The sequence below is a fragment of the Trichosurus vulpecula genome, chromosome X (genome assembly GCF_011100635.1).
Source record: "Trichosurus vulpecula isolate mTriVul1 chromosome X, mTriVul1.pri, whole genome shotgun sequence".
In the NCBI taxonomy this organism is placed as follows: Eukaryota; Metazoa; Chordata; class Mammalia; order Diprotodontia; family Phalangeridae; genus Trichosurus; species Trichosurus vulpecula.
Window position 1 is genome coordinate 43,756,460 of NC_050582.1, and position 26,414 is coordinate 43,782,873.

The window sequence follows — 26,414 nt, forward strand, 5'->3', positions numbered from 1 at the left end:
TCTTCCAGTCTCTAGCTCCATTTAAGGCTACCCTGAAGTGCCTCCTGAAATCATTTCCCATTTATCTTGTACATATTTGGTAGTTACTTCTCTGTCTACAGCTTGCTTCCATCTAGTAGAATGTAAGCCTCTTGGGGGCAGGGACTGTTATTTTTGTCTTTGGGTTCCTTACCATAGTGCCTTCCACATAACAAATGCTTAGTAAATATTTGTTCGATTCAATTGCATTAGAGACCCCACTGTATGGGCTAGTTCTTTCCTCTTCTTGTGGGGAGATGCCTGTTACCGAGAAGCTTCTCTTCATTTTGAGCCCCTCTTGCCTCACTGTAGCTTCTGCCCTTGCTCCTGGAGTGCTCCAGCCCTTGAGAGCCAAGCAGAACAGTCAGATCCCCCTTTCCAAAACATTTAAAGAATCAACATGCTTTCCCTCCTGAAATCTTCTCAGTTCTGCTTGTTTTTCAAAACCCTTTTTTGAAGGGAATCCTTTACTAATGATTCTGTCTTTCTTTTTCCTCCTATTCTTAGAGGCCACAGGACAAATTGTATGGTTTGGTTTTTTGGTCGTTGGGCTTTTTTTAATCCAGATATGTGATTTCTTTGGTGTAGGGAACTCCCACTACTCATACAGACTGGCAACTAACTACGCTGCAACTTCAAGCCTTAGAGAGCTGCCTGGAGGCACCGAGAGGTTAAATTACTTGGCCAGGGTCATACAACTGGGGGATCCTCTAACAGCTATTCCACACTGCCTCAAATGATTTTTACAATAAATACATTTTAATCTGTTCTAAGAAACTGAATCCACAAAGGACCAGAACACTCCCATCCCCTTCATTCTGAACCAATCCAGTATTATATAATAGAGTACCAACCATCAGTCACTTTCTTATGGAACCAATTGGTGGAGGGCCCTGAAGGCCAGGCTCAGGCTGTAGGTTCTAGAGCCCTAATGAGCCAGGATTACAGTTATGTTTTGGGAAGATCAGTCTGGCAGCATAGGCAAGACAGATGGGCTTCAGGAAGACCTATTGGGAAGCTTTGGAGGTATTTGGGGCTTGACCTAGAGTGATAGCCATAGAAATGTTGAGATAGGGATGGATTCCAGAGACATTTCTAAGGAAGAGTACGAGAGAATGATGGTAATCAACTGGATGGAGGAGAGGGAAGAATCCAAGATGGCCCCAAGTTTTCCCACTCCAGGGACCAGCCTTCAGAATGAAAAAAGAGAAAGGAGAGGAGAGATGAAACTTCCCTAAGCACCCTTTCCTCTCCTGGCACTCCACTATCTCAAGACAGGTAAAAGGTTACCCATAACTGACACTGTTAACCACTGTGGTTGGTAGGTTTCATCTCTACTCAAAGGTTCCCACTGCACAAGAACCAACTTTTATTGCTTTTGAATGAGGGAATGAGAAGCTATTGAAATTAGGATGGTTTCCAGACTACAGAATGCCGGGTTTAAGCCTTTCCCCCTTACTTTTAACTGATTAATAACTCTCAGGTTTAAAAAACAAACCAAAGCCCTCTGGGGACTTACTGTAGCAAATTGTGCACATACTCCTAAGTATTTGTCATTGCTGAGGGAGTGTCGTATATACTGAACAGAGCTCTGGGCTCGGAGTCAAAAAGAACTGACTAGATGTGTCTCTAGGTAAGTCACCTGACCTCCCCAAGCCTCAGTTTCCTCACCTATAAAATGGAGTTACTAGTAACACCTACCTCAAAGTACAGTTGTGAGTCTGGGATGAATTAATGTACCCAAAGTGCTTTGCAAACCTTAACATGCTATAGAAATTTCAACTATTATTATCATGCATGGTAACTGAAAAGAAAAAGGAGTATTGTCTCTTTGCTTACATATTAGGATAAGGAGAGGAGTAGGGAACCTGTGATTCCATACATTTAGGGAACTCTCGGGTGAGAAAACTCCTACCAGCTTATATCAATGAAGGTCAGCAACTTCTTGCCTTAGCAAATTGAGAGGTAAGGCCTTTATCCACAGTTACACTGTCAGCAGGACTTGAACCCAGGTCTTTCTGGACTTTGAGACTGGCGCTCTCCCACACTACCCTGTCTTTTCCTTACATATTAGTACAGAAATACACTGCAGATATAGGAATGAACCAGACGTCCTTGTTGTTTCTACCAACCCTCTGTTCCCCTCCAACCACACCCGTGTTTGCTGGATTTGACTTCATGGAAATTACAATGTCATACTGAAAAACTGGCATCTTGGGCCACTTATGTATACTTAATCTCCCTTGTACACACACAGCTTGCATGTTGACTTTGAACTAAACACCTCAACCAAGGCAAGGATCTCTGTTTTCAGCTCCATCCATACCTTGTGCTATCCTTCTTTTAACAGCCATTTGCCCCAATCCCTGAGATGTTGGTTCCAAAATGCCCATTGCCTGTGACTGCCTTTGGTTCGATCCTGCCCCAATGGAGTCCCTCCTTTTCTCTTTGCCCTTTGGGTCAAATTGAAAAGCTACCTTTGAGTCTTCTAGTATTTTGGCTTTCTGAGACCAGCTGTGCATTGCTGACAAACCCCTTCCCCAGTAAACCTGGTCCCTCCTCCTCGTTTTTTTGTCGTGGTTTTTTTTTTTGCTTTGCTTATCGCTTCTCTGTCTTTTTGGCTAAGATCAAGTGGTGTCAAGTGTAGTAAATATTATTGCCTTGCAAGTGAGTGTGTTTGCAGGTGATTCACAGGCCAGACTTTGCATTGCTGGTGCATGCTTTGTTCAGTGATGTTTTCGTTTTTCACTCTTCTCTGGCCCTCCTTGATGTTCTTCCATCTCTCTCCTTTCTACAGGCCCTGCCACCTGGTGCCCTCCAACCTTTACCAAAGAGGCCAGCACTTGAAAAGAACAACGGTGCCACCACAGTCTTCAACCCAAGTGTTTTCCACTACCAACAGGCTCTAGCGAACATGCAGCTGCAGCAACCAACATTTATCCCAACAGGTAAGGTCGTGTTCCCTAACTGGCCCAATCTTAGTAGCCCAGCAAGCTGCAACTAGTAAGAGATCTTTAGATTGCTACTGCTGTTTTTAAAGGCTTTTGGCTAAAGACTGCATATGAATGTCATTGATAGAACTTTGAGCAAAAGTTGGATGGGGTGCTATGATGTGTCCTTGCTCTATTATTCAAAAGGAACAATATTTGTTTCACAGAATTCTCAATAAATAGCAATTTTTGTTAGACTGGAAAAGTGTCAAAACTTTTCTCCAATTGTTTTCCTTCATATCTCTCTCTTCATATAGTTCATTTGGTTAAATCTCAAATTAATTTCTGGAATCTTGGGTGTTATTGTTCATAAATGTATGAATGTCTATACATTTACAAAGCACTTTAGGGACAGTGTGATATAATGCCCTGGTATTTAACTCAAAGAGAAAGAGATCCCTGAAGGCCTCATATTGACTTAGAAACCCACAAATTAACATTATCTATGTTGTGTTACATTTCTATTTATTTTGTTAAATATTTCCCATTTTAATCTGTCTCAGTCTACATTCAGAAGTATTACGGGCTTCTTTTGAGTTTGACACATCTGGTATAGCGGATCAGGGGTTGGGCTTGGAGTCAGGAACACCTGAAATCATAGCCTACCTCTGTCACTTACTAGATGTGTAATATTGGTTAAATCACTTTACTTCTGTGGTCTCAGGAACAGGAAGTGACTTACCCAAGGCTACGCAACCAGTGATCGGGGAAGTTGTTACATACGTCTTTCTGACTCTAATTCCAGAGATCTTTCCAATGAACCACAAATAACAGCCCAAGCTTATAACAATATTACTTATATTCCCAAAGATCCATATTTGCTTTGTATTTTATGGTTCCTTTATTTTTCTCATCAAATATTAGGAAGCCAAAGTAGGCTTCTCAGACATGGCCGTCCAACTCCGTTTTATAAACCTCTAACAATATGAAACATTTCCAGACTCAAAATGGGCTAGCAGAACAAATGGAGTCTCTCTCTTACTTAGGCCAAAATTGCTACAGGCCTTAGCCCAAACTCTTCTCCATCTTGGAAAAGATAGATTGGATGATAGTGTTTAATACTTCGCAGAGCTCTAGAATGTCAGAGCCATTTGGGTACAAGAGACTTGTGCAAGATGGAAGTCACCAGCCAGAAAACAGATACTCCTCCCTTTTGAAGTTTCACCATAAAATCTGCCTTGTTTATCTCAGCTTCTGTCCCATTGTAGAATTGTCCACTCAGAGTTGAGAAGTGAGGTACTAGAACTTAAACCCGGAGCCTCAAAGCAAAAATCCCAGAAAGGGTCCCCTTCCCCTTTATTAAAAGCAAAATCAACATGTGTTGAACAGAGAGGGTCCCCTCCCCTTCAGGGGCTTTGAGCCAAATGTTAGCAGCCTGTTTCTGTCCTAGAAGGAACGAAGAAACGTTTTTCAAAGGTGAAGTCATAGAAACATTATCATCCTAGCCCCATTTCGCATTTTGAAAACGATCTGTACATTATACCATTATATCCTCCTTTAACCAACAAAGTGCTTAGAATGGACTAGCTGAATAGGAATTGTGGCAGACAGGTTTAACAACTAGAAAAAATCAAGAACTATTTCCTGCCCAAGAATCCAAGAATTATTTTGACTGTGTGTGTATGTGTGTGTGTAGATATGTATGTGCGTGTGGGAGTGCTTGCTCTCAAAGCAAAGAATTTAAGTCATCAGTATCGCTGAATACTTTTTTTTTTGCATGTGCTTGAATTGAATGCCGCAAAGACAGTAGCTGCTTTTTTTTAGTTAAAGTCAATTCTAACACGAGAGCTCACTAATGAAATATCCCTTTTTGTTCATCTTTCCACGCTTCACTGCATGGTGTAAAGGGTCAGTACTGTGCATGGCACCCACTGCAAGTGTTGGTAGGTTTTTCTTTCTACACCAATTATAAACTTTTCCTGATCTGAATAGAAATTGCCTGTTTTAGTGTTGCCTGGGAGAGCTGGGTGGCTGAGTGGTGTGGCTGGGTCTCCTCTGTCTATTCAAGGCCTGAAGTGGTTCCTGTACCCTTCCATTTCTGTGCAATTTGATGGAATGAAAATCAAGCCCTAAATGATTGATAGCATGCCACTTTTGCCCAAAGATTAAATACCCAAGAAATAGCCAGGGGGAGGAGTATGCATGCATGCCTACATTTGGCTTGTTGTTAAGACAATAGTAAGCCATGTTATCGTCACCATTGTATCAATGATTTGGAAATGTGAAATAATAATAATAATCTATAAATGAAATAGCTGAGGCTGGGCAGCTAAACTGAACACACCAACAGATATAACCACATGATTTCAATATTCAGTATTCAGGAATGAAAATGATAATGAAGGTAGCAATGCTGTAGAATGCTGCATTCAGTGTAGCTCCCTCTCGCCAACAGCACCCACCCTACCCCCACTAGATCTAGCTTTCTTAACAATCCCTGTTACTCTGATCTTATGCCGGATCTGCATGCCATCCATGTACAGCAGTTGGGCTCAACAGTGAGTTCATGAGTGTTTTGTTAGGCTAGAAATAGACAAGTCCCTCCCAGAATAAAATCACAGCCCCAAAAAGCAGCTACCCTGGACTCAGTGGCCACCGTGGTATTTTCCTGCCCTCTCCTTGCTCTTTCCTCCCTCCCCCAACTCCCTCAGCCCTAAGGGGAATTCTCAGAAGCTGGGCAGTGCACCTTCCATCCCTCATGGAGAGCAGGAGTAGAAGAGGCCTGTGGACAGGCTGCTTAGCCCAGCTATTAGGGCAAAGTAGTTTCCCTATTGGCTTCTAACAGCCTACCTGACAGCCCATGAAAGGATAATGGACTGAGTTATAGCTACAAAGCCAGAAAGGGAGCCATAGGCAAACAAACCCAGAACAGGAGTAACAACTGCCACCATGGCAGGGTTTGAAGCCTCTGGCTACTGTGTTTGGTCAGGGGTAGGGGTTGGGGGGGGTGCTGCTTTTCTTCCAGGCATTCCTAGATCCTGTTGCTACTAGGTAAAGTGTTCTGTGCACCTGATTAGAAGCCCAGACCTCTAAGTATTTGTAAAGTGTGTCTGTACCTTTTACATTTTTTGGTTGTTTGTTGTTCCATCTAGAAAGTTCCCCCACAGTTTATACCTTAAGTGCTCTGCATTGGAATGCAATCTGCATGTTTCAGTGGGGCTGCTGCCTATCTAACTGCTGCATTCTCAAGGTGAAATCCCCAAATGGGGATGTTTTTAGGATCCCTGAGTAAAAGAGAGAGCTCCAGGATTTCCAGGAATGACCATTAGAGACACATATTTGGCTTCCATGAAACAGCCCAGTTTGATACCCCCACCCCCACCCTGTTCACTTCCATGATTGAATCATACATCTTGTTGAGTTTCCTAGCTGGAACCCAGATAAATCATCAGACACACATTCTTGCCAGTCACAGGTAACCCCCGGATCATTTCCCCAAATGAGTTAAACCCTGGGAAAAAAAGGAAGACCTTTCTATAGCCAGGAAAGACAACACATTGAAAGGGATGTTGTTGCAGCTGGTAGCCATGTTAGCTGGTGGGGTCGTAGCTGTAATATGTACCATGAGAACAATGTTTTGTCAGATATTTGCTATGAAAGTCCACTGTGTATATGAATCATAATTCGAGCCAAATTTTCCAAGGAGGCTATACTGGGTGCACCTGTAAAAACATACACAAATCCTTGCCCTCTTCCCACTGACTCCATACCCACCAACCCAGCCCAACCACTCTCTTGTGTCTACAAACTAGGTAAGTACCCACACACCTAACTGGCCTTCTATACATGCAGAGCAAGACATTGTACCCATCCCTGCCCATTTCTGCACACAGCCTGCAGAACTACCTCCTTACTTGCCAGGCAACAGCCAAACTAAGAACCCCTTGAAGTATGTGACTTGATTAACCCCCTGCCCAACTGTTGGGTAGCCAGTGATGGCAAATCCTCGTTTTTACAGGTGCAGCCCCTGTACCCACTTTTGAAAATTTGGCTCTTCCAGTGTATTACATCTTTGTTTTGCTTATAAATGTACTAAGTGTTGAGAATGTTTTAGTTTTTCTTAATGATAATTGTAATGGGCTTTTCCCCTTTTTTCTCTTTTTAATTTTTTTTCCCCTTCAATGCTGTCTTGCTTTGCACTGTGAATTGCATGGCGTGCCCTGGTGTATCCTTCATGACGATGTCACATGGCTTGTTGCTGTGATACCTGCCACGCCCCCAATCCACCACATGTTGTCATGGTTACATAAATGCTCCACCTTCCTGTATGTCGCTTCCATGGTTCCCTCCTGAAAGTGCCCATGATGCACGGTGCTACGCCCACCACTGTGTCCGCAGCAACAACACCTGCCACCAGCGTCCCCTTCGCTGCAACAGCTACAGCCAATCAGGTTTGGCCCTTTCAATAGATTTCTTTGACATATTCAGAGCTAGATGCCTACGGTGTATCAGTTGGGCCGAGTATATTCTTTGGGGATTGGTGAGAGGGTATTGACGTCCCACTTTTCGCGGGTTTCTAGAGGTTGCATTCAATGTGCATCCAGAGTACCCTGCATGCTTTGCTGCTGCTGCGGAGATGAATCCGCGCACGTTGTGAGGTGGCAACTCTTCCTGAGATGCTGCTCACAACATTGGACCATTAGGGTTGCCACCACACCAGTCCTTAAATGTATATCCCAGAGCTTTCAGGAATAAAAAACTGCTTCCTGTTATGACCTTGACCCCAGCTTCTCCTCTTTAGGCCAGGGTAGGGTGATAACCTACATTTTCCAATTTTTTTTTGGAGGGGGGAAGGCAGGGCAATTGGGGTTAAGTGACTTGCCCAAGGTCACACAGCTAGTAAGTGTGTCAAGTGTCTGAGGCCGGATTTGAACTCAGGTCCTCCTGACTCCAGGGCCGGTGCTCTACTCACTGCGCCACCTAGCTGCCCTGATACCCTGCATTTTGAGTTAGTGTGTTGGAAGTTTCACTGAGTGGCACCCCACCATGACCTTTCTGAACCCCCAGAAAGATTATTTTGTCGTGAGGAGTCCTCAGTGATGGCCAAGCACTTTCCCTCCCAAGTGGATGTTAGAAATGCCTTAGTTGTCTGCAGGGGTCTCCTTTGTTTTGGGTAGTCCCAGAGATAATCCTCACCTGCCAATCGAAAGCCTTGGATGGCTGTGGCCCAAGAGAGGAACATGTAATGGGTATGGCTGCTTGTGGCTCACTACCGTGGCCGCCATGACTCCAGACTTAAAGTTACCTGGCATGGCTGTTGGGATTGCATCTTAAGTATAATGTTCAGAACATTCATTGGGGACAAAACCATGTTCTGATCAGGGCTTTGTCCAGATGAACCAATACAGAAAATGTTTGATTTTGCCCCCAAATTGTGCCTTGAGTGGATTTGATTTATTTGTTGACCATGCCCAAGCAGTGAAGACAGTAACCAGAATGATCCCAAGGTACGATTTTAATCTGCATTCTTTTTCGCCACTCTAGATATCCCAGTTATCTGTAGATGAACTGAGTAGCAGCATGTTTGTTTCACAGATGTAAACGTAACGAATAGAAACAGTAAGTTTCTTTCCGTATTCCTACAATCAATAACAATTTTTAGAGGTGACATATTGTATCTACGTAATTGCATTTGCTAAATTCTTTGCTAACCCTTCATGAATAGATATTTGTTTACAACTTCCAGCATGCTTTCAGTAATCTCAAATTTCCCAGCTGAAATGGTGGAGAGAAAATATGCAATTAATTTGTTGAGTAATGCCAGCCAGGGACTGCATGTTTCCCAGTGAGCTGGCAAGTCCGGAAATGCATTTTGAATGAAAGAGATTTTTAGCTCTTCTCATCTCCAGCAGGACCATTTTGATTGGGGAAAAACTAACAAGTTTCTTAACTTGAACTTGAATCCTGAAAAATCATTTTTTATTGCTGCATTGTGTGAAGTGGAACAAAGTTGGTTTTGTGACGAGATTCAGAATGACCAAGATTACTAGCTTAGAGGTTGCAAATAATGTGCTTCTCCCACCACACTGTAGAAGCTGCTGCTTTCAGAGGCTGTTTGCTTTGTGTCGCTTTCAATGTGACTCCATCAAAAATCCTTCCCAGTCCTGCTAGCTGTGAATGATGCAGTTTTATCATTAATGACTTTATTCTTAAGTCATATTTCTCCTTCATCCTCAATACCATCCTGTCATGGAAAGAGCACTGAGTTGGGAGTCAGAGGACCTGGATTCAAATCGAGGCTCTGCCACCTATTATTCATGTGACCTTAGACAAAGCATTTCCCCTCTGACCTTTGGCCTCCTCACCTGTAAGAATCAGGGATTTCCACAAGAGCCCTCCTAACTCTAAAATGCTGTGATTTCATGACCCTTTTTTCAAGTCTAGAATGCAGAGAAAAGCCTAGAACAAGTTCTATCTGCAGTCACTGGCTATCAAAGGTTTCCCAAATGTCTTAAGATCATAGATCAAGAACTGAAAGGAACTTCATTTGACAGATGAGAAACTGATGCCCAGAGAGTTGATCATTCAGGAGCACTTGTTTAATCACTCATTCAATGCCAGGCACCAAGCTAAGCACTGGGGATATGAAAAAAGGCCAAAACAATCCCTGCCCTCAATGATCCCATACTCTAATGGGGGAGATAATACTCAAACAAGTATCTCACCTTTTCCAGAAGAAGTTGAGCCATGTTGACTTGCCAGGGTCATCCAGCCAGTTGAGTGTCCCAAGCAGGATTGAACCCAGGTCTTCTGGACTCTTAAGTCCATCTCTCTCTCCACTATGCCATTGCTGCCTCACATCTGCTTAGAGGTGTTCATGTGGATTGCATGCTTCAAACACAGAACCATAGACAATAGTAAAGCTGGAAGGCACCTTAGAGATCATCCGGTCCAACTCCATCACTTGTCAGATGAGCCCAGAGAGAGTAAGGGCCTCTCATGAGGTCACACAGTAAGTTAGTGGCAGAGCTGGGCCCATAGCCAAGCTCTCATCCTTCCCCAACCAATCCCCTTTCCACTCCTGCCCAGTGCCTCTTCTTGAATTTTTAATGAAATATGCACTAGAACAGCTATTTCTTTTGTCATAGTTCCATGGGACAATCCCAAGATGCTTCAACAGAATATTATTTGTTTTCAGTATATATCAAGAGATGAGAATTTCTTTAAAAGGAAAAAAATGTCATTCATACTATATAATTTGCCAAAGTTTTACACTTATATCCCAACACTGATATGTCCTGCTACATGACTCCAGAACAGTGAGATAAAAAAAAAATTAAAAATAAATGGATGTTTTTGAAAATCTAGAGATACAGTATCATATAGATAAAACATCTGGATGCTAGAAGTTAGGGGCTGGTCATCTGAATGGCCTGCATTGTGTAGACCCAGCCTTTAAAGAGCTAAGTACTGTCCTGCTAACTTTGTCATAGATTCCAAAGATTCACAGAACTGGAAGGAGCCTTCAAATGAAAAACAAACCATTAAATTCTTTTTCTTAATGGGCCCTGTCCTTGGTGCTGAGGATCCAAAGTTGAAAACCAACATACCTCTTGCCCTCAAGGAGTTTGAAATCTGAGAGCCTTAGAGGTCGCCTAGTTCAAGCTCCTTATTATATAGGGGAGAAAAATAAAACCCCAAAAGGGGAAGGATTCTTGCATAGGAAAACCTGGCTCACAACTCACAAACAATTAGTTGCAGAGGCAAGGCTAGGACACCTGTCTCCCGACTTCCTGGATGGTTAACCATTTGGTCTCTCTTTCTCTTTTTTCTTCCAGTGAAAATTCTGAACAGCAAAATCCTGGAGTATCAGAACCTCTCCTTGGGACGCTGCACATGGTCTTTCTGTACATTTTCCCATTTCTCCTGTATTACCATCTCTACAGTAAGCCTGTTGCAGCATACATGTTAACCAAAAAAACCAAAACAAAACAAAAAACATCATAAAATTTTTTAAAACCCCAAAAAAGTGAAATACCAGATTTATGGGAATGTAAAAAGTCAAAAAAAGCGCGCTCTATAGAAAAGATTAACAAACAGTGCTCTTGTATAAGATATAAACATAGACAAACTAGAATCAACTTTTGTAACATGTTTCTTTAACACACGTAATCTTTTTTTTTTTCCGAGTACCATCACGACACGTGCGAATGCACATTGGACTGTTGTATATTATCGGTGGATAGATGTTCGTCTTTTTAAAGTGTTATCTTGAGGTTTTGTTTACATCATAGTCTAATTGAGTTGTTTTAAGGTATATCAAATATACGCAATATCATTTCCCATTAATGTTACGTCTTAAGTTTCCACATAATGTAGTTCTTTGGTGTGGTTCATTTTTTACACTAAAAATGTTATGGTGGGAAACAGGGATGATGGGCTTGAAAACCACGACATGAGAATGTTGCTCTACCTTTATTCTATGGGCTGGTTCTGTAGGCTTACGGGGCAGCCTTGTTGAAAGGTTTCTCTTTTGAGGACATCCTGATTGTGCATGCAGTTCCTTACCCGTTGCACACGCAGACGTGGCATGTCAGCATATTCTTGTTTTCCCTTTACGTGAAGCTGTGCTCTGTGGACAGTCAGGAACCCCTCAGCTGGCTCCTCAAAAGTTCAAATGAAATGAAATTAATTGACTTTGCCTCCATGACCAATTTCTCAGCATCACAAATGAAAGTCATACAAAGGGACCATTGCCATTTCTTGGTGGATCTCGGATCCCAGCCCCCTTTTCCCCCATGGGAATCTCCAAATCTGAGCCATTTCAACATCTTCAGCCAAGAAATTGGTCCCTGGAGGTTTAAAGGTACATTAATTAGTGAAACTTAGGGGTAACCCAGAGGGAAGAGCATGTTCATAAATTGGTGGGGAAATGTATCCATCCCCAGAAGCCTTTTCCTAACAAAGGCATAGTCTGGAAAAGCCAGCACAGGTGAGAGTGAGAGCTGGTTCCAAATGTGACCTTTTCTCTTTAAACGGACACAGCTCCAGAGTTAATGGTCATAAAGCAGCCACGGCGGGAGGGGAGGCAAATTATATTAGAGAAGCTCATTTGGGGAACCCTTTCTGTGGAGCCCAAGAAGAATCACGGGCCATTCCTGGGAGCTTCTGCCTCCAGGAAGTTTCTGTCTCAATCCATTTCACCCGTGAAGCAACAGTAGCTGAGATGTCGTGAGCACCTGTGATTTCCAGTGACCATATTTTTAACTTCTGGGTCTCCCAGGCCCTCATCAAGCCTTTTTTGTTTGTTTATGTGTTTATGTGTTTGTGTGTTTGTTTGGTGGAAACTTGGAATCTATAGACTCTTAGACGTTTTGCCGCCCCTTTTGATTGGACCCCACTGAGCTGGGATGAATTCACTTGTCCACGCTCGTAGAATTTACAACCAAGGAAAAGGTTTACTTGATTACAGGAATGGAATCAATTGGAAACATTTGGCATTTTCCCATCAATTTGCAGATAATGATTTTATAATCATTTGTCATTTTGTCCTTTCGTCAGGGAGGATAAAAAACAGGCATCATTTCTGGCATATACAATTGGGGCAATATATATCTTGTGACTTGCTGACCCATAGGGAACAGCAGGAGACTGAGAAAGGGAGAACTGAGGGGTGGGGGGAGTATTTGAATCCTACAAAAATGTGAGACATGGAAGGGGCTTTCAGAAAAACATCTAGCTGAGCACCCTTCCTCCCTCCCTTTTACTGATGAAGAAACTGAGGCTTCAAGTGGGGACAATGCCTTGCCCCATTTAGTAGCGGAGCTGGGCCTAGACCCTGGCTTTCTTTCATGCCTCAGAGAAACAACACTTTTCCGGAGATGTGATCCCCCCCAATGCTCCTAAAGGGAGCATTTCTTTTGCCAGTGGGTGAGGATCCCAAAGCGCAGAATTAGGCCTGTAATGAGCAAAAAGCCTTATAGGTCCTAATCGCTAGCCCAAGAAGTAGGCTGAAAACCAGACTGCCAGTTCATTTCTCATTTGATTTTTTCACTGGCGTCGGCTGGCCTAACATCCCGGAACAGTATTGCCTGACATTAGTGATCTAACAGGCATCTTTTAACCACTGAATTTCTGTTTCCCGTGGTCTTAACATTGTTAGTGGAAAAAAAGTGATGTGTATTTCCTGTAAGTGATTCTTTGTGTATCAAAATGGGTTTTGCACAACCTGCGTGCCAGTGCCTCAATCAAAAGCAAACCTGATCACATTCAGCCAGAAAAAGATGTACTGCAAATGACCATGGCTTTCTTCGCTAAAGGAGGTTGGAATTCTGTCTGTGCTCAATGGAGTTTTGTATATCTTGTCCCTTTGACGTTAAGCCTCCAATTTTCTTTAAGTTTAACAGCTGGCATTGATGTGCATAGAATGTAAACCTAGACCACAGCTGTTTTCATGTTACATTTAAAGTACTGAAGAAAAAAGCTAGAAAAAGATTTTAGCAAAGACGTTCAGTAAGGGATGTCCAGGGTAGGGTAATCTTAGTGCGCGCCATGACAGTTTCCCCCACCCCCACCCCCACCCCTCCCAATTGCCAGCAAATCTCATGCTAATCTGTGAGCGAGTACAAGGGAAGAAGGCTTGAAGTATTCACCAAACTCCAAACAAACCTTGGCAAAAAGCAAAACATAACATATAACCTGCCATTGAAACTCGCTTGTGCAATGATTTTTTTTTACTGGAATTTTCTTTGTTCGAAAAGAAAAGCAAAACAAGTCGTCTGACTCTAAATTTCCTAAGCAAATGCAAAGCCTATTACAAAGTCACCAAGCTAATCAGTGACTCTAAGCAAGTATAAGATTTAGATTTCATCCTTTATTTGACAAGAGTTGTATGTAAAATTTAAAGCATTATAATTTTAGTGACATTTTATAAGCTTCCCGTTTTTCATGCACCTATAATTTTATTTATCTAAAGTTAGTTTTGGTCCACTTTTCTTAGCCTTATGCAAAAATATGCAAGAACAGTGAAACTTAAAGGTAAACTGGGTCATGCAGAGGGAAAGAGAAAAGAAAGCTGAGACTGAGCGTTTGCAAGGTTGTTAGTAATTTCAATTCAGAAAACTGCTACACAACCAGACCAGAGACAAAATATTTTAAGAAGAGGGATTGAAGGAAAATGGATGCTGAAAACAGTGATAATTCTTACGTACAAATACAGTATTTCCTTTTGCAATTGGCACATGATTCCGCAATCAGCGGTGACACTTAATTTCTCATTTCTTGACAAGCTTTTCAACAGTCACTGATGATTGTGTGGTAAATCATCCTGTTCCCCCACTCCATCCATTTCAGAACATGCTCAAGCACTTGGATCTCACCATAAGTATCATCTCGCTCTGTACAGGCTGTGGCTTCCCAATGGCCACAGCCTGGGCTTATCAGCTCACCACTTGGTGGGGGCTGGGGGAGAGCCAGGCTTCTTCCTGAAGTGCCCTTCCCCCCTCCCCCTCCTGCCATCAGCAGAAACAGAATAGAATAAATCTTTATAATTTGAAGCCATTCTCAGCTCCACAGCCAATTAACATAATGCTCTTTTAATTGGGCACTGTTTCACATCACATTTTATCAAATAAAGAGAGAGGGTCCCGTGTGCCCCCTGGGAGCACAGCCTTGGCTGGGCTCTTCCCCACCAAGAGCTAAGTTGGGACCTCTTGGATCGGGTCAGAGGCAGTCACAGAGTCCCGATTCATTCCTCCAAAGTGTAGACTTTGATACATCTTCATACACAGAATGATTAAGAAGCTAAAGTCCTAAATTTTCCCCTTTATCTCTTATACATTTTACATGCATTGAAACCAGATTAAAAAAAAAAAACAAAAAGATGAAATTGAGGAGGAAAATCTCAAAGCCCATTCTCATTGAATGGACTTCTGTTTGACAGTGACCTGATTTTACCATATGCCTGTTAAAGGCCTTAGAATATACTGTATGTTAAAGACTGTAATAACTTTCTAAAACAATATAGTCAGTAACCTAATCCAAATGTAAATATAGGTACAAAATGTTGTTTCTAGGCATCAGCTTCTTAGTTCATAGCGCATAATCATGCAATTAATTTTATTTTATCTTCTGCTCGCTTTTAATATATTCCTTATTTTTGCTTCTTGAGCTCTTTTAGCCAATGAATGAATTTAATTTTGAAGGAGAATTAGAGCAAGGTTAAGATGTTACTCCACAAACTCACCTCATTTAGTTCTGTTCTAACCTGTGAACCCCTCTAGCTTGTAACAGTTCATAAAGAGTCTGTCCAGTTTACAGGTTCAGAACCAAATTAGCTTTGTACACAGCTCCTACAGTGATGGATTCATTCTTAATGAGTTCTCTTAAGTTCTTGACAACAAAACTACAACATGGCTACCTTCGTAGACATTATTTTTAAGGTTTTTCACATGTAAATTTCAAATGAAGTAAAACAGTATGAGTTTGTCCAAGGTGCCCTTCCATACTGTCAGAGAAAGATGAGATTGAATATTTGAAAAATCCCAAAGTCCCATGTGAAAGCTGAATGGGTGACTCCATTGTCACCTCTTCGGTCCAGAAGTTTACAACATATGGCTTTAGAGTCGGGTTTTATAGCTTGTAGAGATTGTTGTGTGGAAAGGGTTATTCCACAGTATTTTCACTCTCCAGACACAACCCACCCTGCTGCCTTTTATTTACACTACCGCCTCGGCCTGCCGCCGATCTCTGCTTCATTTCACGTCTCTCTCTTCTTTCCACTGTGTGTCAAGTCACAACAGTCTGCTTTCATTTCTGTAGCTCTCTCTGCCTGCCAACGTTCTGTTGTCTGAGATTCCGTACGTACTTTCATGAGTATATTAGACGCAAAAATCAGGGCTTAACGAATTAAACATATGAATATTTTAATGTTAATTTATATTTGCAAAACTGTACATACAAAAAATATTGTGGAATGACCCCTTGACAGTGTTGAAGCTACCAATATGCTGCAGTTAAACTGATTCAGTTAGTGTGCGAATGAATGTGTGAGACACACCTTTTTTGCACTTATGTACATAGTCCACGAAAGAAACCCTTGGAGCTTATTTTGAATATAAAAAATCTGTAATAACACAGAAAAAGTTTGTAAAAGAGATAGCTATCACTGAGGCTTTGAAAAGAAGGACATTTTTGCTATAACCCTTAATCAGAAAGCATGCCATTTTTGCTTCGCTCCTTGACCGCATTCTCATTTGCCGTAGCGTACCACACAGCAGATTATCCGCAGGTCAACTTCAACTTGCAGCACTGAAGATAGAGAACAGTTCTTAGTCTGTTAGCAAAATCACTAGCAAAGATTTTCATTGCATTCATATGTCAACCCTATTTTGAATCGTGGACTATGTAGATACTGATAGGTTTCTGAATCATGCTTTTCTCCTTTCCCTTGGATGCCACCATTAACTCAGAGAACACTATACATTAGGAGACACACAGCCCTCGTTAAGATCAGCTCCAATCCCCAATCTTCTGTCATAGATGGCCATCAATACATGTCTTCAATTCACAGTTTAATTAAAGTATTTCTTCAGCACCCACTCCATGCCAGGCACTGTACTCAGTGCTAGAGATACAAAGACAAAGTGGAACCACTTCAGCCCTCAAGGAACTTATGTTCCACTTGGGCAGGAGGACAACTTGTACAGATATAAGTCAATATAAATTCGATACAAAATAGAAAGTGACGGGGAGGGGCAGATTGACAACTGAGGGTGTCAAGAAAAGCTTTGTATAGGAAGCCTTGTATGTTGCTCAATTGGAAATGAAATCATTTAGAGACAATCCCTCATCCCCAACTTTAGTCTCTGGCCACACGAAACAAAATTGGGAAATACAGATGAGAGAATTGAAGGATTCTTCAAAAGGCTCTTTGGTCAGACTTGGCTAGGGGGATGGTTTTGTGTTGGCCCCATTTCTCCAGCCACAACTTCCCTTCAGCTCTTAGGGAGCCCTGATTGCATCATCCCTAATTGGCAGGGACCATCTCTGAGCAGGCTTCATTGGATCACCTTGGCCATGCTATGTTAGACCTAACTGGACAGAAGAGGAATGGTCATGGGCCTAGATGGCAGGTTAGCTGAGCTGAGATGTTAAAAAGACTGAGTTAGATTCCCCTAAGCCTGTTCTGGCTCCCATATTGACTACAGGAAGCCCCTCTACCTAGTAAATTGAGCTGAGGATGGGACATAGGGATGGGAGGCTAATGTTCAGTACCTTCACTGATGGCCTCAATTTTCCACCATTTTCAAGGGATATAGCTCCTTCCCTGGGCTTGGGAGGTCATCTGGAGGTAGACATCGTGAGCTGGTGTGTCTTACAATTGCTTTGACAGTATTAGTATACATCCCTACTGGTATCAGATCACACAAAGCTTGAAAAAGAAGCCACAGCCTATAAACAGCCCATCCCAGGAATGATTATCAAAACAAAATAAAAAGCCAATTCCAACTGGCTAGAAATGTTGCATTCTTCACCATAATCATTTGAATCAGCCACACAACAAACCAAGGAAGTTAAGACCCAGACATTCTAAGTTAACTAGTTAAGCTAAGTTAGTTAGGTTAAGGCATTTTAAGTTAACTCAAACTTCATCTGCTTCCCTGGATTATCATTAACTTTCCAAACATTTAGTCTCCAGAAACAGTTTTTCCCCAAAAATGCTTTTCCATCATTTCAACTAGAAGGAACAGCTCATAATAGCAGGATTGAACTTAGTTATAAAAAAAGTTGGCTATAGGCCAATAGCCTTTGGGGCTATTAAGACAGTGGCTGTAATTCTAAAGGGGAAACAGGATAGATAATTAACATGACCAGCTTGATGACAGAGGCTCCCAAATGATCTCTAGTTAAGTCCACAAGACTTTTAGACTGAATGCCTACAGAAATTCTTCCAGCCCCACCATTTAACCTTACCTGTTGAGATTTTGAATCTTTTCTTCACTCACACTGCCTATACCTTTTGATCAGATCCCACAGTTTGGGGGGAAAGTGAATATTTTTCAATAGATTACATGAATGGTTCATTTATGTGACTACACAAATGGCTTCAGCGTGGTTCAGATCCCTTAAGTCATGAAGAATAGTTGCTTTGGGATTTTTGTTCACTTTGAGTCATGCTGACTCAGTCCAATCCAAGCTAACTCCAATCTGGTTCAATCCATTCAATCTATATTCTCCAATACAATCTAGTCCATGCTATCTCTAGTTAAATCCAGTCCAAGAAAACTTCAATTCAGTCCAAGTCATGCTAATTCCAACTCAATTCAATCCATGCTCTTACCAATCCAACCCATTTCATGCTAAATCTAATTAATCCAATCTATGCTCACTTCTCCAGTCCAACAAACATCAAGTCACTCACGTGATTCCATTTTAAAATACCACTTTCCTATAACTCTACAATTCCTTCTCTCTCCAGACAAAAAGACACCCTTCAGTCCTGAGAACTACATATAATTGCATCTCCACTGACTGCATCTGGTTTTTTTTCCTAAAGTACTGCCCTCCACCCTCACCTTACCGTAAAAGCTTTGGATTTTACTAGTTGGTTTCATTTCAACCTCTGGGGAAATCTGAAATTGGCCTGGGTTTTAGGCTGCTAGAGGATATTCTAACTCTCATCAGCTCACAGAGATGAAGAATCTCTTTTTTTTCAAACTCTAGAATTCAATCAAAAATGTGTCCTCTCTCTGTCTCCACTCTCTGGTTAGAGTCCATGTAGTACCCTCATCATGGTTCACAGTGGATTAGTGTATGCTAAAGAGCACAGGACTCTTGGTTTCTACTTTCATTCCTTCTCTGATATTGGCAATTTTAGAAATACCTATTTGTAATTGTAAATGAATCATGGCTCTAAAATCATTCTTTTCATTCAAGAAACAGTGCTAAAAATATTTGCTTGTGATCTGCTATGTCATGTACTATTTCATCAGAAATACAGATTTCTATGTCTCTGTAACAAGATAGAAAGTAACATGCCAAATTTAAGTGGAAAAAAAGGAAAGCCAACTTTTCGTAGTGTTTTTTTCTCTCTGAATATACAACAGAAGGAATTGCCTGACAGAATTACAAGGTCCCAGTTCTTTATGACTGTACACAGATGTTTGATAGTGTTAGAAGCCACATGATTTTGTTATCATGACTCTTGTGTCCTAGCAGATGAGGGGATGATAAGACCATCATTCTAATTGGATTGTGGGATTTCTCTGGTTCAGATATGATTCTCTTTTGTGGTAGTTGTGGTTTTTGGGGGAGGGGGGTTGGGGGTTTGCTTGTTGTTTGGGTTTGGGTTTTTTCTCTTTTTTTTGGTTGTGGTTGATTGTTTGCCTGTTCTCAAAATCATGAAACATGAACCACCCATTTGCTGTCACCTGATAACGATTGCCGCTTCTCGAATTGACGTTGTCACCTAATTGTGCCGAAGCAGTTGCTGAAATCACAAGAAGACAATGTGTGCTCCAAAACTGACTGGCTTTAAATGCTAACTGAAGAGCTTGTTATCTATAGTAGCTATACTGTGTAAAGTACGCGCTTATTTGCCATAGACACTTCTGGTTAAACATAAGGTAAAAGGAACATTAGGCAGGAAAAAACACAAGTAAGAATTGATTTGTTTTAGATAAAGATGCTGTTAGCCCTTTGGAACTGTAATGGATCACAGCAGTGGTCAGCAGGACGAATGTGGTGTTAACTGTTCCAATAATGTTCCCTCAACTGCTATCAACAGAATGGATGCTTGGACTTCTTTTCTTTTCTGCAAAATTATATTGCTATAGTGCTTGTCTGTGCATATGTGCATAACAAAACCCATTTTAATATGTTACTTCTATATCGTGGTTTATTTTTTGACCTTTTAATAAAGTGTACAAAATTCCGGGTTTGGTTTGGGTGTGGTTTTGTTCTGATTCTAAACAATCCCTCAACTCTATACATCAAGGAATGCCTCCCCCAAAACCTTTTCCCATTCCTTTCATTAACCCTAATCTTTAAAAATGAGAATGTAAAAGTCAGTCGACTCAATGAAATTTGCTCCATGCCATACCTTACACAACCCAGAGACAAATATATTTTGATTTAGCTAGCCCTCCAGCATTTCGAATTATGTTGAGAATGTATCCTTTTGACTTGGCTACATTTGCTCAATCCGACCGAAGTTACTAACACCTGAAAGGCATTTGTACGGTGGAGAAATGAAATCAGAAAAGATTTCCAGACAATGCCTGCTGGTTTCTATCGCAGCTCAGAATTTCCAAGGGCCATTCTAAGACAGCTTCTTGGCAGGCTACATTTCCCACTCATTTCTTTTTCAGCTGCATCTTCAGGGTAACAGATGAGACTCAATGTTGTTTGTGTTATTCACTTCAAGAAACCAGTAATTACATGCATCAGTGCTTTCTGACCAATAATATGGATTCCTTGAAAACATTTCCTTTCCCTTCAAACTGATTTTTTAAGCGGTGTTGTTTTTTTCCCTTTTTTGGTCCAGGCCTATGTGATTTCATCAGTATAGGGAAATTCCTGTGTGCAAACTCCCTCCACAATGCTGGTCATCAATTCTTCTACAACTTATTCTCTTACAGAACTGTCTGGTCCACTGAGATTAGAAACAGCAGCAGCAGCAGCTCACATTTCTATAACACTTTAAAGTTTGCAAAGCACTTTAGAAAACTCGCAGGATTATCTATCTAGGAACTGCTAGAAGGGACCCCCAAAAGGCATCTCCTCCAACCTCCTTTTATAATTGAGGAAACGGACCCCAGGAAGGTCAGGATCATAGATCAGGAGCCAGAAGGGACCACAAGAGTTATGTAGTCCAACAGAACAAGATGAAAAAAAGTATTTAACAAAATAAATAAAAATTCAATAGAATATAGGTAACATTGCGTTGTAAAAACCAGCAGGGATCCTTAAACATGAATTAATGGCTTCTGTTCCTGTTTGAGCTTGACACCACTAATCTAGTCCAATTCCCTCACTTTATAAATGTGACTTGTTCAAGGTCACACAGGAGGAGCTGGGACTGAAACATCTGATGACTCGAAATCCAAGAGTCTTTCAACTGCATCACAGGTACATCTCTGTTCATCCAAATAACATTTCATAGCTAACACTTAAACACCTACTGTGTGCCAGGAACTGTGGCACTAAGGTGCTTTACAGTTATTAACTCATTTGAGCCTCACAACCACCCTGGGAGGTGGGTGCTAAAATGAGGCCCAGAGAGGTTAAGTGATCCGCACACAAGCCCCATCTCACTCTGCACACCTAGCAGTAAATTCTCTGGGTTGTACCTCTCATATTGTAAGGAGCTACCCTCAGATGAAGAGATCACCAGGTGATGGCTGAAAAAACGAATCTATGCCAAGATGGTAATTACTAGCAAGAATTTAATATGCTTCCCCTCCTAGGTTTATTTACATGCTGACTGAGGCCTTCGATACCTTGACCCAGAGGATTCATTTCTGATGGTAGAATGCATTGTATAGAGATAGGCCAATGGGGAAGATATCTTGATGAGAGTGGTAGGGTGTTCCTCAAAGCATATGGTCCATGCAATTGATGGCCTACTGCCTCCATGCAAGGGCAGATGGGTCATTTATCACTCCACAAAGCTATAACATGGTCCTAAAAAAGAAAAAAAATAGCAAATGATGTCTCTACAGCTCTTTTAAGGTTTGCAAAACACTTTATATACGGGGTCTCCTTTAAGCCTCACAATAACTCTGGGAGGTAGGCAGTACAAGCAGCATTAGCCTCATCTTACAGCTGAGGAAACTGAGGCTCAGAAAGAGGAAGTGACTTGTCTAAATATACAGTGGAGTCAAAATTTGAACCCAAGGCTTCTGAGTACAAACCACATATTCTTTTTGCTCCTCAGTGCTGACTGAATATGGTCACCTTAGATGATAATTAGATATTGATCAAGAGCCAGAATTTGTAGGAACACAGACACACAAACATAATCGGTGGTCGTTGCCCCATTACTGAGGCCACTGTGGCTTGGTGTGATTGAACAGTTCCCATTTTGAAAGGCCCTTGTGGGTTCCCTAAAGATTCCTTGCCCTGGGAAGGAGGGGATACACTATGCCACTACCATTCTAGGGGGAAAGAAATTGAGGCTTACAAGGATTAAGTGTTTTTCCCAGGGTTATACAACTAGTAGGTGTCATTTTTTCATTGGGGGACATCTTCTGGGGTGTCTTCCTAAAATGGCAGAAACTCTCAGACCTGGAAGGGCCCTTAGAGAGCATTTGAATAAAAACTTCCTAATCCAATCCAATAAACTTAATAATAAAATAAAATAATCATTTTATAAATAAAACAATGTTGTAATAAACATAAAATAATAAAAAAAACTAAGCCCCTACTATGTGCCGTGTACTGCACTAAGTTCTGGGGATACAATTAATAAAAAAGAATGACAGTCCATGCCATCAGAGGCAGACAACACACAGTAGGAGGCAGGAACATGACCAGGTATCAAAGCCATGCAGGAAGCCAATGAAGGCTGGAGTGAGTAAAAGGCCAGCTTCTGCCTTCTATAAAGGAAAGCAGGGAGAGAAATTTGACAGGCTGCCCTTCAGTCCTCCAATCAGAAGGGAGAGGAGCCTGAGGAAGGCAAGGTCAATCAAGGCTTGAATTAGCAGCCTGGTGGTGAGATTAGAGGTGATGAGCTTAAGCTGAGGGGGGCTTCTTGTTCCTCGGAGTCGAGAGCAGAGTAGCATCCCTGACAAGTCAGCACCCGGCTTTTGCTTGAAGACCTCTAATGGGGGGTGGGGGGGCAGGGTTGGCACATGACATTCTTCCACTTGGGGACAGCTCTCATCTGTAGGAAGTCTTCCCCTTACTTCACACTTCACAGTTTCCACTCACTACTCTGAGTTCTATTCCTTGGAATCGAGAAGGGTAAATCTGATCTCTCTTCCAGGTAATAATCAATTACTCAATGAACCAGCACTTATTAAGTGCCTACTCTGGGGGTCCAAAGACAAAAATGAGACAGTCTCTGCCCTCAACGAGAAGAATACATATTGGGGAGCTTTGACCTAGGCAGTCCCAAGAATTGTGAATGGAGTCATAAGGGAAGAGATTATCCGGCTCCTTCCAAAAGCAATGGTAATGTCTGATCATTGTCTCCCCCCTCCCCAAGCAAGAGGTACAAAAGGGTGGTGGGGGATGAGCTGGGGGTCATGCACAGCAGCCGAGTAAACAGCAAGATGCCTGCTGGCTGGACCCTGTTGCCCCATTGGATAGTTAGATGGGAAGAAGTGTGGTCTGGGACCTGTCAGAGAATTGATTCACACCCTCCCTTTTGGCCAACTCTGTCCTTGGCAAGTCCCAAAGCTGAATGGATTAAGGCCTTCACATACTTGAAGAGTGGTATCATTTCCCTACTAAATCTTCCCTTCTCCAGGTTAAACACCCCATGTTCCCTCAACCAATGCTTATAAAAGCAATATTCGGTGATTTCTTTATCCACGTGGATTGCCTTCAGAATGTTAAGTGATTCTTTGTTTTATTGGCATGCTTTCTTTTACTCATTATCTATTTTGGTTTATTTTTATTTTCTTATGTATGTAAGTTAGCAGTGTTTCTTAGTAGCTTTGATGCTTTTGGAGGGGTATGTGAGAAGCCCACCTCCCTCTAATCCTCTCTCTCAGAGATCTTTATTGGAAATCCCCTCCCTTTTGAAACAGACACAAGCCCTGGTTGCATAATAGGATAGGATGCTTTGGGTAGTAAGGGCTTATCTGTTGGGACAGGTGAGCAGCTAGGTGGCACAGCAGATAGGGCACCGGGCCTGGAGTCAGGAAGACTTATCATCACCTTCCAGAATGCAAATCTGGCCTTTGACACTTCCTAGCTGTGTGACCCTGGGCAAGTCACTTCACCCTGTTTGACTCAGTTTCCTCATCTATAAAATGATCTGGAGAAGGAAATGGCAAACCGCTCTTGTATCTTTGTCAAGAAAACCCCAAATGGGATCACAGAGAGTCAGACAAGACTGAAACAACTGAATAACATCCCTTCCAGCACTAAATCTATTGCCCTAGAGGGTTATCAATAAGGAAATGAAGGACAGCAGGTCACAGTGGGGAAAAAATAGGCTGGGCATCAAAAGACCTTGGTTCATGGGTTCATAGACTTAAAGCTAGCTAAAAGGTACCTTTGAAGTCTTTGAGTCCAAGCTCCTCATATTATGTTGTTGTTCACTTGTATCCAACTCTCTATGACCCCATTCAGGGTTTTCTTGGCAAAGATACTAGAATGGTTTTGCCATTTCCTTATCCAGCTCATTTTACAGATGATGAAACTGAGGCAAACAGGATGAAGTGACTTACCCAAGATTATACAGCTAGTAACTGAGGGTGGATTTGAACTCAGGTCTTCCTGACTCCAGGCCCGGCTCTATCCACTGCAGCACCACCCGGATGCCCCTCATGTTATAGATGATGAATTTTATAGCTTCCATTTCTCCAGTGCCTTAAGGTTTTCAAAGTGCTTTCTTTACAACACTACCTGGGAAGGAGGAGATACAGTACTGCCATCCCCATCTTAGAGAGAAGAAAACTGAGACCCACCAAGGTGAAGTGACTTGGCCAGGGTCACACAGTAAGAACCTGATGCAGCATTCATACCCAGTTCTTCCTGACCCTAGGTCTATCCTAGCTTTGCTACTCATGTAGCTGAGCTATCTCTGGCCCTAAGTTTCCCCATGTGTAAAACAATAGGCTTGGACTTGATGACCTCTAAGGTCCCTTCCAGTTCCAGAGGGTTGGCCTTCCTGCCTCAAGTCTCTCCCTATGCTAGTCCATCTTCCACTCAGCTGGCCAAGCAATCTTCCTAAATTTCAAATCTGACCATGTCACCACCACCCACCTCATTCAATAAATTCCAGTGGCTCCCTCTCACTTCCCAGATCAAATGTAAACTCTTCTGTTTGGCATTCATAACTTTTCCAGTCTTCTGATACTTTAGTCCCCCCCACATTGTCTGTAGCCCAATGCCACTGACCTCCTTGCTGTTCCCCCAACAGGTCACTCCATCTCCCAACTCCGGGCATTGGTCCTGGCTGTCACTCATGCCTAGAATACTCTCCCTTTCTCCCTCCTCATCTCTGTCCCCAGCTGCTTCCCCAGCTTCTTCAAGTCTCAGCTAAAACCTCACCATATACAAGAAGTCTTTCCTAATCCCCACTAATACTAGTACCTTCCCTCTATTGATTACCTCCAATTTATCCTATATATGTCTTTTTTGTACTTAGTTGTTTTGCATGTGTTTTTCCTCATTAGACTGTGAGGTCCTTGAGAGCTGGGCCTGTCTTTTGCCTTCTTTGTATCTCTAAATAGCACAGTGCCTGACACATAGTAGGGACTTGACAAGCTTACTGACTGACTGAGATCCACGATCATATTATAACACCTATAAACTCTCAAGCTATTTCCCAAAACTCTAATATCACTGGCAAATCAACCCTCCTGAATTAAAGGGGCTGCTCTCATTTAAGGGCTCTAGGGGTAGTCCTGAAGGGTTGGGGTTATCTTTCTAATACAGTGGCTCATGAGCCCCCACTAGTGTGCTTTCCTTTACAATTATCAATTGGATATACTACTCAGGCAGTATAATACGAACAGGTAGTACAAAATATCCCCTGCAAATATCTATGACATACTTTCCCACTACTATATACAGAGTACAGGGGAAGTAGGCTCAAGCTTAGAGAGCACATGTAGTAAAGGGGTGGCAAAGCTAATAATAATAGTAATAGTAATAATAGTGACTAGTATCTATATAGCATTTTTAGGTACGCAAATATCCTACATATATTATCTCTTGATCCTCATAATAGCCCTGGGAGGAAGGTGCTATTTTAATCCTCATCTTATAGATGAAGAAACTGAGAGTGAGAAACATTAAGTGACTTGGCCAGGATCACATAGCTAGGAAGTGTCTAAGGCAGAATTTGAACTCAAGTCTTCCTGACTCTTAGTCCAACATTCTATCTGCTCTGGCACCTAACTGCCTAATTCACAGCTCCTAGAAATTGTAATACTGGAATCTTCAAGATGTTCCTCTTACGTATAACTTCACTGCCGGAATCCTTGTGGAACCTTGCAGAGCATTTCTTCAGAGCATCCAATTTGTCCTCAGCTCTAAATACAGACGGAGAGGATTCTGGGAAGATGCTGGAGTAGGTCAGAAAATTCCAAGCTCTCAAAATTTTCCCCCACAAAACAGTTAAAATACCACCTTAGGGCGAACAAAGTATGGGTGGAGACAAATAAGAATAAGGGGCACAACCGGGATCTTCCTAGGATAATCTGAGAAGATCCAAAGAAAAATCCCAGGACGAGGTTTGGTCACTGCGAGGAGTAAACACCTGCAGGCTAGGTTCTGTTTTAACAA

General features: G+C 42.0%; 1 protein-coding gene across 3 annotated transcripts in view; it reads left to right on the forward strand.

The window, feature by feature from the left end:
- Window positions 1–19,881, forward strand: part of MBNL3 (muscleblind like splicing regulator 3) — a 122,742-nt gene extending 102,861 nt beyond the window's left edge. For 2 of the 3 annotated variants that reach the window (XM_036740207.1, XM_036740209.1), the window contains 5 exons: window positions 2,816–2,966; window positions 4,856–4,891; window positions 7,305–7,399; window positions 8,493–8,567; window positions 10,787–19,881. In XM_036740207.1, coding sequence (XP_036596102.1) covers window positions 2,816–2,966; window positions 4,856–4,891; window positions 7,305–7,399; window positions 8,493–8,549 — 339 coding nt within the window. In that variant the 3' untranslated portion in view covers window positions 8,550–8,567; window positions 10,787–19,881. The remainder of the gene's footprint in view (window positions 1–2,815; window positions 2,967–4,855; window positions 4,892–7,304; window positions 7,400–8,492; window positions 8,568–10,786) is intronic. The other variant, XM_036740208.1, reaches the window with a different exon arrangement.
- The last annotated feature ends 6,533 nt before the right edge of the window (window positions 19,882–26,414 follow it).